The sequence below is a fragment of the Solanum lycopersicum genome, chromosome 9, assembly GCF_036512215.1.
Source record: "Solanum lycopersicum chromosome 9, SLM_r2.1".
Taxonomy (NCBI): Eukaryota; Viridiplantae; Streptophyta; class Magnoliopsida; order Solanales; family Solanaceae; genus Solanum; species Solanum lycopersicum.
In genome coordinates this window covers 60,892,483-60,910,509 of record NC_090808.1, presented here as the reverse complement: position 1 = coordinate 60,910,509, position 18,027 = coordinate 60,892,483, and the positions used below count along the sequence as shown (strand labels likewise).

General features: G+C 33.9%; 2 protein-coding genes across 2 annotated transcripts; one reads left to right on the top strand and one right to left on the bottom strand.

Annotated features, from left to right (window-relative positions):
- Positions 1-2,557: 2,557 nt before the first annotated feature.
- Positions 2,558-10,767, top strand: LOC101244117 (NADH dehydrogenase [ubiquinone] flavoprotein 2, mitochondrial). Its single transcript, NM_001324536.1, has 10 exons — positions 2,558-2,758; positions 2,854-2,886; positions 2,988-3,053; positions 4,072-4,188; positions 4,555-4,632; positions 4,729-4,834; positions 4,988-5,034; positions 9,917-9,994; positions 10,094-10,159; positions 10,248-10,767. Exons 1-10 carry the CDS (start codon positions 2,693-2,695, stop codon positions 10,356-10,358), a joined length of 768 nt encoding a protein of 255 aa, NP_001311465.1. The 5' UTR covers positions 2,558-2,692; the 3' UTR covers positions 10,359-10,767.
- Positions 10,768-11,740: 973 nt separating this feature from the next.
- Positions 11,741-16,633, bottom strand: LOC101243823 (transcription factor UNE12). Its single transcript, XM_004247161.5, has 6 exons — positions 15,610-16,633; positions 14,770-14,877; positions 14,255-14,320; positions 13,038-13,103; positions 12,274-12,351; positions 11,741-12,175 (listed from the first exon to the last, which is right to left on the bottom strand). The coding sequence occupies exons 1-6, from the start codon at positions 15,964-15,966 to the stop codon at positions 11,942-11,944; spliced, it is 909 nt and encodes a 302-aa protein (XP_004247209.1). The 5' UTR covers positions 15,967-16,633; the 3' UTR covers positions 11,741-11,941.
- Between the last annotated feature and the right edge of the window lie 1,394 nt (positions 16,634-18,027).

The following is an 18,027-nucleotide window of genomic DNA, read 5'->3' as shown; positions in this document are numbered from 1 at the left end:
GATAGATATCGAATCTTATATCAAAATTAATTTTTTTAAAAAATTATGATATTTTGTATATCTTTTTTTTAAAAAAAAAAATCCATATTCAAAATTGATATTTGATATTTATGAAAAAAATATTAAAACACTAAATATTATACGCTGTAAGTTTAGTTATATACGTAATATTTGCAAATATATAAAATAGTGATTAGTTATTTAGATCTTGAATTTTTGACTTAGTTTAGATGTTCTTGTTGGGTAAATAATTAATTGAGAGAATTGTTTGTCAGACTTTATTTTGAATACTTTTACATGTGTAAAATATTGTTGCATTAATATGATATAATTGAAATATTTCTTGAAAAATCAAAGCTATAATTCTCTATTATACATGTGTATATAAGTTGAAATTGATCAAATTATGATAATCGATTTACTGTATAATAAAATATGAAAATCAAACCTTAAAATATCAAAACTATATCAAATTAATTCTTTAAAAGTTAAAGAATCAAAATTCTAGATGCAAAGGTTGGTATATATACATTATTTAAAGGAGATTGATGATAAAATAATTATGGTAAGATAGTGTAGCAGTAATTGCTAGGAAGTAATTGATTGATAACATAGAGAATATCAATCATATAAAGCTTTGAATCTAATGTATGAAATTAGACTTTGACAAAATAAATCAAATACAGTTATTCGAAGTAGGCGTATATGTGTAAAATAAAAGGTACAAATTAAAAGACATCATATAAATTAGCTAACCATGTAATCCATCCAATTTTTACAAAGTGGTGTCTTTTGAGATAATTGTTTAATAAATAATTTTTTTAAAAAAAAAATTCTCTTGCAACATATGAATCTTTAAACTACCATCTAAAATAATTTCTAAGCGAACTTACAAGTTACAATTTTAGATTATGATGTAAAATTTTGTACATATTAGACGACAATCTAATATTCATCAATTTCAAGTGCTATATTTGCCCAACTTTTTTGGAAATATGAACATGATATCCTAAAATTTTTTACATATAGCCACTTAAAAATAGTTTAATTATTCTCTGTAGCTATAGTTTGATAATTACAATTCGTAGCTATGTGTTATATGGAAGAGAGATGCGAGCGAGTCTGGGAGAGAGAGGAGAGAGAGAGGGGAAAAAGAGTGGGAGAAAGGTGAATTGTATATGTATATCGATTAGATAATTGTATATTATATATTTGTATTTGTATTTTGTATATATGGCAAGCGAGTCTGAGAGAGGGAGGAGAGAGGCGAGCGAGTCTGGGAGAGGGAGGAGAGAGGCGAGCGAGATTGGGAGAGGAAGGAGAGAGGCAAGCGAGTCTGGGAGAGAGAGGAGAGAGGTGAGCGAGATTGGGAGAGGGAGGAGAGAGGCGAGCGAGATTGGGAGAGGGGGGAGAGAGGTGAGCGAGAGAGGACAGAGAGTGGAGAGGTGAATTATATTTGTATATAATTGTATATTATACACATGCATTTGTATATAGGGCAAGCGAGATCGGGAGAGGGAGGAGAGAGGCGAGCGAGGGAGGGAGGGAAGAGAGCGAGAGAGAGGTGAATTATATATATATATAGGTTAAATAATGTATATTATACACGTGTATTTGTATATTATGGCGAATTATACATATACAAACATGACTAGCTATACAAACTCGAAATTATAGCAAATTATAGCTATGATGAGTAATTAAATAGTATAAGTTTGATTTGTTGCGTAATTTTTCCTTTGTAAAATGATGCCCAAATCAAGCTAGTTACCAACCCACTATGAATTGGGATAATTGTATAGAATGACAAACTAATAATATAAAATAAATGTAGTAGCTACCGTTTGATTTATTTGTGTTTCATAGCAAACTGTTTGTCAGTCCCTCTCTCCCTCATATTCTCGCTCGCCACTCTCCCTCTATCGCTCGCTTCCTTCGCTCGCATCTCTCGCTTTATACAATATAATTGTATAAATCGTGATTCTAATTGTATAAAGCGAGAGAAATTGTTTATACACATGCAAATACATATATCTCTGTCATATACACTTATAACTATACAATAAAAGTACTTTTCTGCCCAAGTCTCTTTTGTATCTCTCTCTTTCTCGTTTTATACAAATTCAAATTGTATATAATTTTTATCTTTCTAGTTTTATACAATTCGATTTAATTGTATATTCCCTGCCCAAGTCTCTTTTGTCTTTCTCCCTTCCTCGTTTTATACAAATTCAAATTGTATATAATCGTCCTTTACACTTATAATTATACAATTCGTTTTATACAATTCTCCGTCAAGTCTCTTTCTTTCTTGTTTTATACAATTCGCTTCAATTGTATATGTATAGCGAATTATACGTATATATATTTGCTATAAAACACAATTATACAAACCTTGCTATAGCATACAAATATAAATTTTATATTTGCTACATGTGAAAGTTGCCCATCGCATTGACCAAAGCCCAAGTAGCCAAACGTATTGTGGCCCAACGATACGAGAGCCCAAATATAGTCCTCATAAATTCTAATGGGCCTGCCAGTTTAAGGTCTTCATCAGGACACGCGAACAAGGAACGTGTGTGTGGCACGCAGAACATTCATAGTGAGACTTCCGATTTCTCCCTTTCCTCCCCAAAATCTCCATTTTCTCCGACCACCGTCTGCTCGGAGCAATCGCCGGAGACTAAAAATGTTCGGTCGACTCGCTGCGCAACGTCTGAACGAGATCCGAACGTCCATCCGCCGAACTACTCAGGTCTAATCCTCGTTTATGTGTTTTCCATTTCACTTTGATAGATTGGTTCTTCCTTCCTTTTAGTCTAAATCAATTATATTTTTTCTGTTTTACAGGCATCGCGATCTTTTTCCACTGCACTCAACTATGTGAGTTGTTATCTAATTGTAATTTCGGAGTTTAGATTCGAAATTTGAGTATTCGATTGCGTGTTTATGTTTTTATTTGTTTGGATTTTTATTATACGCAGCACATTGATACACCGGACAACAAAACGGACCTTCCTTGGGAGTTTAATAATGCAAACAAGGAAAAGGTTAGCAATGCTTATTATCCTCCAGAATACTTAAGAGCTAATTCTTTGTCATATCACTTGCAACATTTTTTTAGAATTTACATCAAAAGTTTGAATTTTTGCTATTGCTATTCTGTTTTTCTTTCAATTTATGTGTGGAAATTGAGAGCTCTTGTTACCAGGATTTATGACATCTCCTTTACTGAATGTTTCAAACTTTTCTGAATCAGAATATAATTTCTTTGTATGTTTTGATGAAAATGTATTCTGCTCTAATCTATATCTGTACTATTATCTGTGTAAGCTATTTAGGTGCCTATCTAGGCTTTGAATATCTGAACTTGGTTGAAAAATTGCATAAAAATTATCTTGGCTGACTCAAGTTTTGAGCTTGTCTGCGAAATGAATAACAGCCTTTGAAATGATCTACCTTACACCATAAATTCAAGCTACATCTGTATGAGAAGATTGTCTAAATGAGCATTCAAACTTAGTTTCTCATTTGAAAATGAATGGGAGAAAAGTTATTTTCTTAAAAGAACCTAATGATCAAGTCGCTTCTCTGCATATCCAACCTAAAGAGAAGATTGGAGAAGGAATAAAATGTGGAGAGACAATCACAAATAAAAGGAAAATACTTTCAAAGATAGTAGGGTGATTAATGTTGTGGTTCAAGGCCAAATACATTCCCTGTTTGTTGCTTGGGCCTATTTTCATCATGTTATTCAGTAGCGCTTCTGATGCATTGACTCCAAAATTGTAAAAGTTAGAAACATCTTCTTCTATAGCATTCTTCAGCAGAGGTCATAACTTAATTTTTAGAATTTACTAATCAAAGAAAAGTATAATACGAAGCTTCCTGCATCATAGAGATTTTTGAAATGGATTTTGAATGTTGATTAGCTTCAATAATCCAATTTCAGAGGATTACCATAGTAGTGTACTTACACTGAATCCATGCATCTCTTTAATTGGTAGTTCTTCCGTTAACAATTTTATCGTCTATCTTTCCTACTTAATCCTCTGATGCAATGTGCAGGTGAAAGAAATACTGTCTTTCTACCCATCCAACTATAAACAATCTGCAGTGATTCCTTTGTTGGATCTTGCACAGCAGCAAAATGGAGGGTGGCTACCTGTTTCGGCGATGAATGCAGTATGTTGACACTGTTCAGATTGATTCTTACTATTTGCATTATTATAAAGTTTGTCCTGGTGATCAGCATTATTAACGGTTACCACTTGAATTTTGAAATTATTTGGTGATCTTCTTTACAATTAATCAGCATTTGGTTGCTAGAACCAATTCAGCTTTAGTTCTTGCCATAATTATATTTGTGTTATTTGGCATGTGTACTAACTTGATTTTTGTATTACCATTACCCCTGTTTCCTTTGTATACCCTCAAAGTAAGCACACTGCAAGTTGCCGTTCCTTATTAGGGGTTATTTGTTATATGATTTTTCTGCCTATGTCAAATTGGCATTCAAAAGCACCTAACCTAGTCTTCTAAATGCTTAAGGTGGCTAAGGTTGTTGAAGTTGCGCCAATTCGTGTATATGAGGTTGCAACTTTCTACACGATGTTCAACAGGACAAAAGTGAGTAGTTTGTCTTGACCTTTGGCTTGTGCAAGTGCAGGAAATTTAGAACCCATCTTTACTTAACATAGCTTACTCAGTTTCTTGTCCCTTTAGGTTGGAAAATATCACCTTTTGGTTTGTGGCACAACACCTTGTATGATCCGTGGTTCAAGAGGTATCGAAGAAGCTATACTGAAGCACCTGGGAGTAAAGCGCAATGGTCAGTGTTTTATGGAGGTCTTTCCAATTATTTTATTAGCCTTTTTAATAGTCCTAATAATCCTTCTTGATGAAAGAATAAATAAAATAGCCTTAATAATCCTATCGTTGAAACATGTTCTTATTCTGGTTCATGACTTATTCATGTATGCAGAAGTAACTAAGGATGGCTTATTTTCTGTTGGTGAGATGGAATGCATGGTGAGTCATTTTTCATACATCTATTGATATTGACCTTGATTCTATTTGGTGGCCTTGAAAGCATGTCCTACATGACCGCTTTTGTGAACTATTTGTCTCATTTACTTTCCAAACCTAAGATCTGATGTTGAGATTGGTGCTTGTTATGCTCAACTGTTATGCAATAAATCACATGACCATGATTGTGCGTTGTGACTGATAGTAACTAACTTAAGGAGTAGAAATTGGCTAATCTTTAGTGTTGGATGGCTGGAACTTTGGTTGATTGTATCTTGTAAGGAAAATCTACTAAGACACTAGAGATATTCTCAGTTTGTGGCCTTGGTTATAGGTGTTCTGATGATTAATGTATCTTGTAGATTCGTTATGCATATGCACTCTTAATTGCGACCAAGCCCGCTTTAGTGACATTTTGAAAGAAATCTTGATATTACGAGGATTAAGTGTCCAAAACCCAGTTGTCTAGGAATCTAAGACATTATCAACTGGTCATAATTATGTTCATCTGACACACATTCGATGGGCTCAACGAAAAGGATCTTCAAGTAGCCCTTGTCCAAGTTTTGAATTGATTCCCAGGGATACCCCAGTTATATTAGAAGGAAAGGGTGGTCTACTGGAAACACTAAGATAGATGATGTCGTAATAAGCCAATTTCTACAACATTTCCTCTCTAGTGCTCAAGTTCATGTGCAAAGGCGGAGCCAATATTTCAGTTTTATTGGTTCTGGATTATAGAATGACGATTTCAAGTGCTAATAATTTGGTTGTAAATTTAATATATGTACATTTAATGATTTTTCTTAGCACAAAACCAGTGTTTGAACAGAAGCTATTGTGTTAGGCTGAATTTATATATTGACTTCTGCCTCCGATCCTGTTCATGTGCATGCATGTGTCCTCATTGGTCAAAGCTCAAGTGGTCCCCAAAAGTGTTTTGACATGTTAAAGTTGAACTGAAGTGAGACCCTGTAATGCTCTGATGTTTGTGATGCTAAATGAAGATCTAATATAACTTTTTTTTTCTGATAAGTTCAACTTTTATTAATAAAAGCACCAAGCTGGTACAGGAATTACCACAAGCAACATAAACACCCACCGAACAAACCATCGGGTAACCCCTGCGAACAAACTAATTATGTCCATAAACTGGTCCATATTTCCAATCATGTTATTATTACACCTAAAATATAAATTGAGTAAACAAGAATCTTGTTTCTTGATGTATACATCCTCTCTGCCTCAAAGCAAAGCCTTGGTTCCTTTCCAATCATATAGTCTAGAAGATACAGGTTGGGATCGTTCTCCAAATCTGCCTCTTGTTTCTAGGCATCCATTGACTTTGCCTGGACCCCGTTAAACTCTTGATCTTCAGAGGCATTATTTATGAAACACCAATCAGTCAAAAAAGCTCCTAGCATTCCCTGGAGGATCTGCAGTTCAGGAACAAATGTTCCATTGATTCCAAATCTTCTTCACACAGATAGCATGTACTACTTAGAGCATAACTCCTCTTCTGCAAGTTATTCTGAGTTAAACAAGCCTCCCAGGTGACAATCAAGCCAAAACAAACTGTTCCTAACCTGATTTCTCTGCATCCCTTCGTCCCACATCCATGGTCGTTAGGTTACTTCACTTATGTACTAGGCATATTACCCTTATAAGGGTACGTTGGACTCTTGTCTGGGTTGGCAGGCAGGAATATATCCAGTTACCTGCATAATTTATCAATGCATGATGGAAACTGGCATACTGACAACCTAATTGGCAGCCCACATAAATCTGTTATGAATTAGAACTCCAAACATATATAATAAGACCTCTATATAACAACCGCAAGCTCTCTTTGGAACTCTTTATGTTGCATTTTACCACTCTGTAACAGTAACAACCATAATTACAGCGATACTCTTTGTGAAATTACCCCTCTATAAAAGGCCTTAGTCAAATATCTATGTACTTACTCCTTTGTCCCAATATATTTGATGCAATTTTTGTTTAAGTATGTTCCAAAAAGGAGTGATGATTTATATATTTAGAATCCATTTAACTTTGAACTTTTTAATTTACCCCTAATTAGATGATTTAGTTCATAGGTTTTGAAAGTCGGTCTTTCTTAAACTCCATGCCCAAAGAAAGTGCATCCCATAAAGTAGGATATACGAAGTATTATTTTATAATAATAACAACACAGTCTATTTTTTTTGGGAGACATAACGTAAATAAATTTTGTAAGTTTCAATGAGGAATTTGGAACGTCAAAAGCTCTTGCAAACTTGAAACATGAGATTCAATCAAACCTGGAAGCATTTAATTTTCAGATAGTTTTAGATTATGTGCGTTTTCTAGTCATTTTACGCAGAATTAGTTATGAATTTATTAATATTTTAGTAGTCTCTTAAATTTTTCATTAATGACATATAAATATCTTTTTAAATTTTAATCTAAAATTAATTTTTTCTTATAACATAAAAAATTGAAAAAGTGATGCTTCTTTTGATAATTTGTAAGATTGTTTCTTCAGCATGAAGGGCATGCTGGCCACCTCGAAAAGTTTGTAGCTATTACAAGTCTGCTATCAGGGTCCACCATTTGATCTATATATATTAATTATTATTCACAATTGTTTACCCCAAAAACGTAGAGATACGATGCAATTCCTTTTGACTTCCTGAATGGAACTGGACCTATCTACAGAATATCTACCATGTCTTTCTAACCACACTGACAACCATATCCATGCTGAGACTAATCTCCAAAATCTCTTCTGACTCTTACTTCCATCCCTCCTGATCCAACAACCCAAGAGATCTGAGGTGAGCTCTGGCATGATCCAACTACATCCTGTAATGTTGAGGAATAGGTTTCACAATTGGGTAGTGAAGTTGCTATGTAAGAAGAGGTGCTTGTTTGTCTTCCCTGTAGTGTTAGACAAAAACCATCGAGGAACTAATTGTCTCTCTTTCTTCTTCTGCAAGACTTCTTGAGTTAAACAGGCTCTCTTAATCACTAGCCAAGTGAAACATTTATCTTGGTAGGGATGATACTTTTCCAGAAATAATTCCACTGGTAAGAAGTTCCCCCTCTAGCCAACTGCATACCTCTCTTATATGCACTGCTTACTGAGAAGTTTCGATCTTTTTTGTGCTTCCACAAGACCCTATCTGCATTTGTTGTGGCAATGTCATTTCCTTCTAACTTCTCCAGTACCGAGAACCCAATCATTTAGCATTCTTCTAAAGGAGATGTCTCAATCCTGAACTGACCAACAATCTCTTACTCTACTCTCAGTATCTCTACAGATTTGGAAAATGTTTTAAATATTTCCTGTCTATAACAACCAAATTAGATCCAAAGGCCAATTAATAGGTGTGTAATAGGCAAAAAAAGGTTCAAACAAATGAGGTTGTCATAACTTATAAAGAGGTTTGGCTGTAATAGTGTGCATGGACACATGTACAAGCACAGCCTTATATGGAGGATACACAATTTATCCACCTTTACCGAAAGTAAAGTGACAAAAGGTTTCAGATTCTGGGGCAAATGTATTCTTTTTTTAATCTGCAAACCTATCAACTTGTCGAGGAACTTCATTTTCCTCATAGCCCTTTTGATGGTTTGGTCCTTGTCTAATTGGGGCCTCTAAGGGCTTGAACTCATCGATTGCTGAGGATGCCTCCCTTGGTTGGATGGTTTTTAGATACATGAGAAGAGAAAGATGTGATAGGCAGGGAACTATTCTAAGTCAGAGAACTCATCTTTACTGTTATCAGACAGTTTTCTCAAACCATATTTTCCTATTTATGTTAGTCATAGTGAAATTTGACTAGATATTATGATAACTAAAAATATTCTAGGGCCACCGGGGCACAGTTCGGAACTTTTTGGATAATCTAAATTGGTGCTGAAAAATAACCAACTTGTTAACTTAAATTCTGCTAGGATTTTGTTTGTGGTGGCAGTGTTTGAAAGTCCCTAATCTACGTGCATTGTCGCCAATGCATTGAGGTCTGTTCAGTGCAGTGTTATCAAAGGCGAAAAGTGCAAAAAAGCTCTAAGGTATGTGAGGGCTTTAAGCGCAAAGCGTAAATAAAGCGTGGGCTTTAATGAAAAAAGGCACAAAGGGAGAAAAGAATACAAATATATATGTTTAGTCATAGACTAATAATTATAAACATGGATGACAAAAAATGTCCAAAGAAATTGATGATAAAGTATATCAATTATTTAGTGTCACTTCTTCATATGAGGCTCTGGTAAGGCAAACACCCTTAGAACCTTGATGACGACACTGAAGCGCACATAAAGCGAGGTGAAGCGCTCAACACGTTTTGAGTCTTGCTTCAGGGTTTAAGCGCGCCTTTGATAACACTGGTTCAGTGGACCTTGTTTAGACCTAAATTGGGCATCTGTAGGGGGCCACTTACTATTAATTGGGAACTCTGGAGAAGTCGTGAAAATCATAAGGATATATGACGCACCAATGAAAAAGCAGGGTGGGAAAGACAAGATTATGTCTTTGCTTTTATCTTTTGCTGACTCTCAGTTTAAAAGCCTATGTTTTCACTAGCTTCCTAACCAACCTTGTAAAGGCATAAGATATGATTCTGGAGTTGAAACAGTGGAACCTACTGTTAATGACAAGTTACGGTTATTCATCAGAAGAAAATTTTCAATAGAATTATTTTCAATATGCTTAAAAAATAGTAGTGTTGTTTAAACTACTGCAACATTCTTCTTTCCATGCATTGGAAGCTCTTCAGCAAGGAACCATTGATTAGGTCATTAGCTACTCATATTTGTTCAGAATGTTGAACACCATTCAAGTCGTTGCTTATTTGATAGATAAGTGCTTTAATATCACACCTCATTTTGGTGACAGGGTTGCTGTGTAAATGCTCCAATGATGACGGTGGCTGACTATTCCAATGGATCTGAAGGATATGCTTACAATTATTATGTGAGTTAATACGTAAATCCTGTTTTGATCACTTGTTCAATCTTATAGTAATAAGTTTAAGTATTTGGAGCTTAATTGGTCTTCCCTTCCTTTCTGCAGGAGGATCTCACTCCAAAGAAAGCTGTAGAGATTGTTGAGGCATTCAGGAAAGGTGAAAAACCACCGGTAAGACGACTATAAGTTGCATAGACTAATTTTATCATGCATAATGACATCAATGCTTTGTTGATTGTCATGCTTTTTTATGTTTCAGCGCGGCACTCAGAATCCAGGTCGTATCAATTGTGGACCAGAAGGAGGAAATACTACATTATTAGGTGAGCCTAAGGCTCCTCCTTGTCGGGATCTAGATGCTGCTGAATAAATTTCTTGTTGTTCAGTTTTTTAATAATGCAAAACAATGGATGGAGAGACGCATCCGATATCATATGCAGTAACTTACCTACTGCATTGATGATATTTAAAGATTGTTTTCTGTCTGTCAGTATAATTACAGGTAAAACTGATTCTTGTTTGTTTTATCGGTTTAACTCTTACCGGATCCAGTGAAAGTCCTTTGTTTTGGGTCAGGATGTAATGTTTTGCCTAGAATTGATTTAGTACAGAATGGTTAGTTTACAATTAGGAAGTTTTTGATTTAAGAAGCCAATAGCTTTTCCAATCATTACACTCTAATACTCAAGTGTACTGGGAGGGAGAAATGGCATTGTTGTTTGGCGTTTTGGATGTGAAAAGAGATTTTCTACTGAATAAATAAACAACTGGCATTCAAAGTTTCTTGTGATTACTTTTCTTGTTTCATAGTGACACTGGAAAATTGGAGTCGAAGTTGCTATTTTGAGTTTTTAATTAGCTCATATATTTTAATGAGCCATCAACGTTTCAATCCCCTTCCAAGTCGTTGATTGTTGAAATTTGAGTCTAGTGATTGAGAGTCCAAGTCAAATTACTATCATCAGATAGGACCAACCCAAAAATATTATCCAAGTTATTATTATGATAACGCAAGAAAATACAATATAGTATAATAATTTATATTAAGCAAAATGGGAAACAGCTTTCCGTCAGAGTTGCCTTTTTCATTCTCTCTCCAATTATGCAACCCAATAATTACTCAGGAGAAAATTTAGAGAATTAAGTCAAACCACTATCACAACCCAACCACACACGCTTTCAAAAAAAAATACAAAAACCAAAAGAAAGACTTAAAAGTTTTTTAGACTTGGATTGATTGGTTCCGGATAAGTTATTCCAAAGTTTAATTAACTAAGTTACAAATAGTGAGATCAGTAATTTCAAAATTACTTAATACCTTTAATCAAACGTAGAATAAAATAATTCTATATTTTATCTTTAAAATTATTATACCTTACGTAAAACGATTTTGAAAATCTTATGTTATTTATTAGAATTTATTTTGGAACAACTCAAATACTTAGCTACTTCCTTCAACAAATGAAAAAAAAATTCTTGTTAAATTTTGATCTCTTACAAAGCTACTATTGTTACCACTAGCACTGAAATGGATTATTAGTTAATGTACCAGTCTTAAAGGGCCCCAATTTCCACTAGCAAAACATAGAGACCCCACCCATAAGTGCTTCTACATCCACCACTATATTATCCTAGTCCCACCATTCATTTTCTTCCCTTTCACACTTAACTTGAAGAAAAGTTTGACAATTTCTCTTTACTACTAAGAATATATCTAACAACGATAACATACTTTGTTAGACTCAGATCAAGTATCGAAGAACAAAACTACTCAAATATATAAATGATAGAAAATGGTTTACTTTATACATAAATATTTTTAAAAAAGAACCCTGTTTTTTCAACAAAAAGCTAAATATTACTTGAATAGATAAAAGTAGGAACCATCCACTGCAAGAAAATTCTTTAAGGTCATTAGCATGTTATGTCACCTTTTTCTATAAGGGTGTTCATCTATGAAGGAGGATTTGTTTCTGGCTTAACAAGACTTGATGTATCTGGTGGCTGAGAGTGATAAATTGCTGATGCAAGAGAAATAGGCATTATACATAGTGCTTTAGACTGAAGAAATTGCATTGCAGCACCAACATTTTCTTCCATGAGTTTAGCCACTTGCCTTTCTGTGCCATCACTTGACCACTTTTCCCAAGCTGGTTGGTTATTATTTCCACCTTCACTGCTCTCTTCCTAAATAAGACAAAGCCACAAGTATTAAGAAATTAATAAGGTGGACAAATCTTCCAGAAAAGAAGTCTAACAAGCTTATTATAATTAAAAAAAAGTACCTCTACTGATGATATTGGAATGTCTGTAACAAGTGGTGCTACTGCACCAGCTCCTCCTAACCTACTCATGCTCAACACCTGTAGTGTCAAATATAATTTTTAACTTAGAAAAGTACCCAAAATGGTTCAATAATGCAAGGAAAAAAGTATTGATTCAAAAGCAGGAGAAAATCTAGTGCTATACCCTCAAAAGAGGAAAGGTAACTTTTCCATGATGTGAGTGGGAGATCCTTTATGGCATTTCTCATTTACACTATTAAATTCTTTTTCATGTTCAAATTATTTGAGCGGTTTCCATCCAGCAAAACTTCCTTTGAACACGAATATCCGTGGGGTGGGTGGGTGGGTGGGGACTGTTTACTGATCAGTTGATATAGACATCGAATTCAACTAACCATTAAGGAATATGCTGCGCAGAAAATGACATCCGAACATTTGTTGAATGAAATGAAAAGTCATTGAAAAGAGCAATGCAAAAGCAAAGTGTGAGAATATTCCGTGGAGAGTACATTTTAAAAGAATTTTATGCAGAAAATCCAATCATGTCAAGATGCTAGTTTCAGCACCTTGGAAGTATTACGTTCATGACACATTTTTTTTTTAAAAAACTAATAAGTAGAAGTTACATGAAGCTCCGAGTATTATCAGTAGTACCAGAATGCATTTCTAAAGAACCTTCACAACCAAAATCAACATCGATAGGTTCAAAATGATTTAGAGCGACCCGTGATTGTAACTTTTGAAAAGATTGTATGTCAACTCACCTTCACTTGCAGCCGTAGGAATTTGATATAATCTACAATTTCATCAAGCATTACAGCTCTATCAGTCTGCAACACCAACGGACAAAGGAAACAGTTGAATACTGATATGACAAACGTAACAGAATGATAAAAGCACAGTAACTACAACATGCCAAACATTGTAAATGCGTTGATTTATTGCACCAGAAGAATTAGAAATGGGTGGCTGAACATTTGCATTAAACCTATACAAGCGTATAATTTCTCAAAACCTTCTAAAGATCACTTGAGATAAAACATACATAAACCCGTTTTACTTTGTCCCACAATCTCTGATGGGGATGGGGAAGTTATAGAATAATCAGAGAAAATGATGCAGACACGTTTTTACCTATTCATAGATTTTGGTCTACTTATAAAATAAAAGATCTAACTTCTTTTCTGTGACATTTGTTGGCAATTTCTAAGCACAAGACACCTTGTTTAAGCATGCAAAAACTAATTCTCGAAATAATTTTCATAACGACTATCATTTCTATCATCTTCTGGTTTTGCTTCTGTGTGAATCCAACCTCCCTCAATTATCAAAAGTAGACCTAGTGAACTAAACCAATTTGAAGATCTGCTTCAGTTAACGTATCGAACTATACTGAAATAAATTCTCTTTACCCAGTATATGTACAACTATCTTCTAATAGTGACTATCAAACATGAAATAAGGACCACAATATACGTCATGCAGTATCCTAATAATATCATGCGTATCAGCTACTCTGTACTAAACTTTATGGAAGAAAAATAGGGAAGACAAAGTTACCTAATGAATCAACTTTGACTTTTTTACATTCTTCCGGGAAGACCAAAAAACACGGGACAAAAATTGAAAACTGTACACATGGGGAAGTCATATCCATGTGATGAGACCCTACTATTTCTGAAAGAAGTCTCTTATAGTTCTTCATTATGAAGTCCTTATTGCTTCTCTGTCAATAAAATAGCATCATAACTTGAACAGACAAAGAAAGTTGGAGGAGGTAGTGATTTTAGTTTTTTCATAAATTCTGCAAATATTGCTCCATCAAATTCCTGAGTTCTTTGGGTACATAAGCACAAGCCCACAAAAGAAAACTGTGAGAAGAAAGGGGTCTCAATGTTTAATCCTCTTCTTTTTGATCTTTTCAAAATGATGCTCGCAGTAAGTGAAACATAGTTCAGTATATAGAAGAAAGAAAACTAACCTTATTGACACTGGGAACCAACTCTTGCAATGCTCTAATTCTTTCTGCTATCCTCTCTCTACGTAACTGCAGGAAAAGAATAAAATCAGTTAGAATGGTAAAGTAGCGGCAACTGAATAGTAGGACCTAAGCCTTTATACATAGTATTCAACCTTGAACTGATGCTCGGAAATAGGATGTTATTCTTCCTAACACAGAACTGAATTCTAAAATAACACATTATTTGCAGCTTAGGGTCATCGGGCTTGGTAATTTATCAGTGCATTATCAGAACATCTTATGCTCGTAGAAACTATGTATAACCCGAAACAATATGAACTAGTTAGATGACCTCTTGTGAAAAGATTAATGTTTCACTCTGAGGAACTCGTTCATTTACCCTGAACAGTTGCAATCAAATAAAGGAAGGGATATTATTTTCTTCTGTCCAAACGCTAGAAGCAACAGAAAAATATGCCGCTTGTTAGACAATCTAAATAACTTTAGAATACTCTTCGCTGCAAAAAAAAAAATACCCTCTCCGCTATGCTATGTGGATCAGTAGCTTGTCCTCGCCTAGCTCTCACCCTTGGACGTATTGCAGGGGGATGCGGCATTGAAGGCATCGGTTGTCCATGAAAACCCTGTAAAGATAGAACCTTGTCATTGCTTTTGATTGTATCTCAAGGAAGCAATTGGTAAAATCACTTAATAAATGGCCAGATTTATTCATATTCAGATCTCGGACCATGGTTTTGCTTACATCACCTTGAATAGAAAAAAGTAATGTTACATGTCAAGCCCCTTTTTCTAGGCAAGTGTGCAATTCCAATTTTCTAAAGCCAGCAACAGTAGTCTTAAAATCAACAGGCTATATGATCTCTAGCTTGAATACACAAATATAAGCCTTATTTTTAAAAAACCTCATTCTTAACTCCAAATTATACTGGAGTAAAGGCAACCAGTCCAGAAAAGGAAAAGAAAGTCAGAATTGAATTTCCCATACACCACCACCACCAAGAACATAGTATAGTCCAACCATTGGGGTATGAGGAGTGTCGAGTTCACGCAGACTTTATCCTACCTTGCCAGGTAGATAGAGAGGTTGTTTCCAATAGACTCTCTGTTTAGGGAAAGCAAAAACACAACTTCCCATATACCAAGCACATACACAAATCCTAGAAAGAAACAAATTCAGAAAAAACAAACAACTTTTTTAGTGAAAAACTTCTTCGGTAACACTACACCAATTTGCACAGAAAAAGGAGCAAACTTTCTAAGTAAAGAAGCAGAACATCACAGTATAAGTCATTATATGACAACCAACAAGAAATCAAGAAACTGAATAACCAAGAAAAGGTATAAGCAATAATTACAGGTTTGACAGAAGAAGAAGCTCTGCTATCAACAACATCATCTCTAAACCTCCTTCCAGGTGCTGAAACATCATCCATCTTCAAGAACCCACCTTTCCCTTGTTCTAAACTCAACCCTAAAGGAAAAGAACCACCCCCACCATGACCATGGAACCCCCCACCACCTAAACCAACCCCAAGACCCACTCCAGTAAACTGACTTGACCCATCACCAGAGTTAAGCTGGAGCATCATCGCCGGCGGTATAGCTCCGGCATCATTTCCCGCCAAATTAGGTTCTGCTCCATTGTAAGCAGGAAATCCCAAGATTTGGTCAAAGAAATCATCAGAAGGTCCCTCAGAAGGGTTGTTAGCCATAGCAGAAACTATAAAGATTCAATCTTTCTTGGATCGGAGCTGTTTTCGACCACCTTAATTCCTCAGAAAAGCATTCAATTGAACAAATACTAGTTAAAAAAGTGTTCTTTACAACGGAATTGATAAGAGGGTGTACAAATTAGTACTCTAACAAGTACTTGTTACATATATATATATATATATAGGCAAAAAATGGAAATGGAAGTGTGTGTTTTGGGTTGTTTGTGTGTGTGTTTTGCTACTTTCTAAAGAGCAGTGAGAGCCATGAAGAAAATAAAGGAAAGGGAGTCACCTAAAGCTTTGCTTAAATATATTGTTTGCTTCAATGGTGTCACTAAAAGCAATTGCTTAAATAAATATTTATTTGAGAGAAGTATTTTGAGTTTTTTTATAGTTTGGAATAAATTATTATTTTTATTCTTGAACTATTATTAGCTTTAAAAATTATTTTTTATTTAATTAATTAAATTTATTACATTTCGATCTACCATCTTACAACATTAGAATTACAAATTTGTATGAGACTTTTAATGAAAAATTGAGAGAAATTTTAAAATTATTATTAAATTAGACAAAAATTCATATTTAAATTTAATTAATCAAGTGAAAACATATTTTTAAGACCATCAATAATTTAAAAATGAAAAATTTTGAGAAAAAGTATCCTTTTTTCTTTGTTAAAAAAGACTAGCTTAAATATACTCTCTAGTGTTTCATGTTTTGTATATTTATATAATATATTGGAAAGAAAGACATTCAAGTGGGACTAAAAAGGTAATAAAAATTAATACGTCTATGACTTTTGTATAAAGATGATATGAATAAACAAGGAAATTATTTAAACTCTTTTTTTTTTTTAATTTGTGGATTAGATTATCTCAACATTATATTTTTAAAACTATATATTTGGATTAATTTATTCCCGCTCAGATTTAAGAGATAGATGATGCGATAAGATGATATATCTATGATTAAGTTTGAGACAAAAATTTAAGTGGTTTAGTTAACAATATAAATTTATCTATTACCGTTAATCAAAGATGCTATAAATTTTAGTCAACTTTCACATATAGCAAACATAAAATTCATATTTGTATGCTATAGCAAAGTTTGCATAATTGCACTCCATAACAAACATATAAATATATAATTCGCTATACATATACAATTGAAGCAAATTGTATAAAATAGAAGTGTATAAAACGAGAAAGAGAAAGAGACTTGGACAGAGAATTGTATAAAACGAAGTGTATAAAATGAATTGTATATTATAAGTGTATAGAACGATTATATACAATTAGAATTGTATAAAATGAGAAAGAGACTTGGACAGAAAATATATAATTGAATCTAATTGTATAAACGAGAAAGAAAGAAATTATATACAATTTGAATTTGTATAAAATGAGAAAGAGAGAAAGGCAAAAGAAACTGGGCAGGAAAGTATTTTATTATATAATTATAAGTGTATATGACGAAAATATATGTACTTCCATGTGTATATACAATTTTCTCTCGCTTTATACAAACAAAAACACAATTTATACATTTCGTTTCTATTTGTATAAGCGAGAGAGGCGAGCGAGATCAGGGAGAGTGGCGAGCGAGATCTGGGAGAGGGGAGAGAGGGGAACAAAATTATATGTATTTATACAACTTTCTCTCTCTTTATACAAATAGAAACAAATTTTATACACTTATGTTTGTATAAAAGTGAGAGGAAGCGAGCGAGAGAGGAGAGTGGCGAGCGAGAGTTTGAGGGAGAGAGGTGACTGACAAACAATTTGCTACGAGACACAATTAAATCAAAGGGTGATTATAGCAATTAATTTAATTTATTAATTTACCATTAGATACAATTTTCCCTAAATTTTATCTCACGCTTAAAGTTTACTCCTATATATCAATAATATTTTTTATACTTCAGAAGCATTTTCGAAATCTTTGATCATTAATAAATCATTGCTTTATTATTAATAAAAATATTTTTTCAATAAACTAATCAAACATAAATTATTTAGCAAAACATATTTATCAAATAAATAAATTTTAAATCTTAAT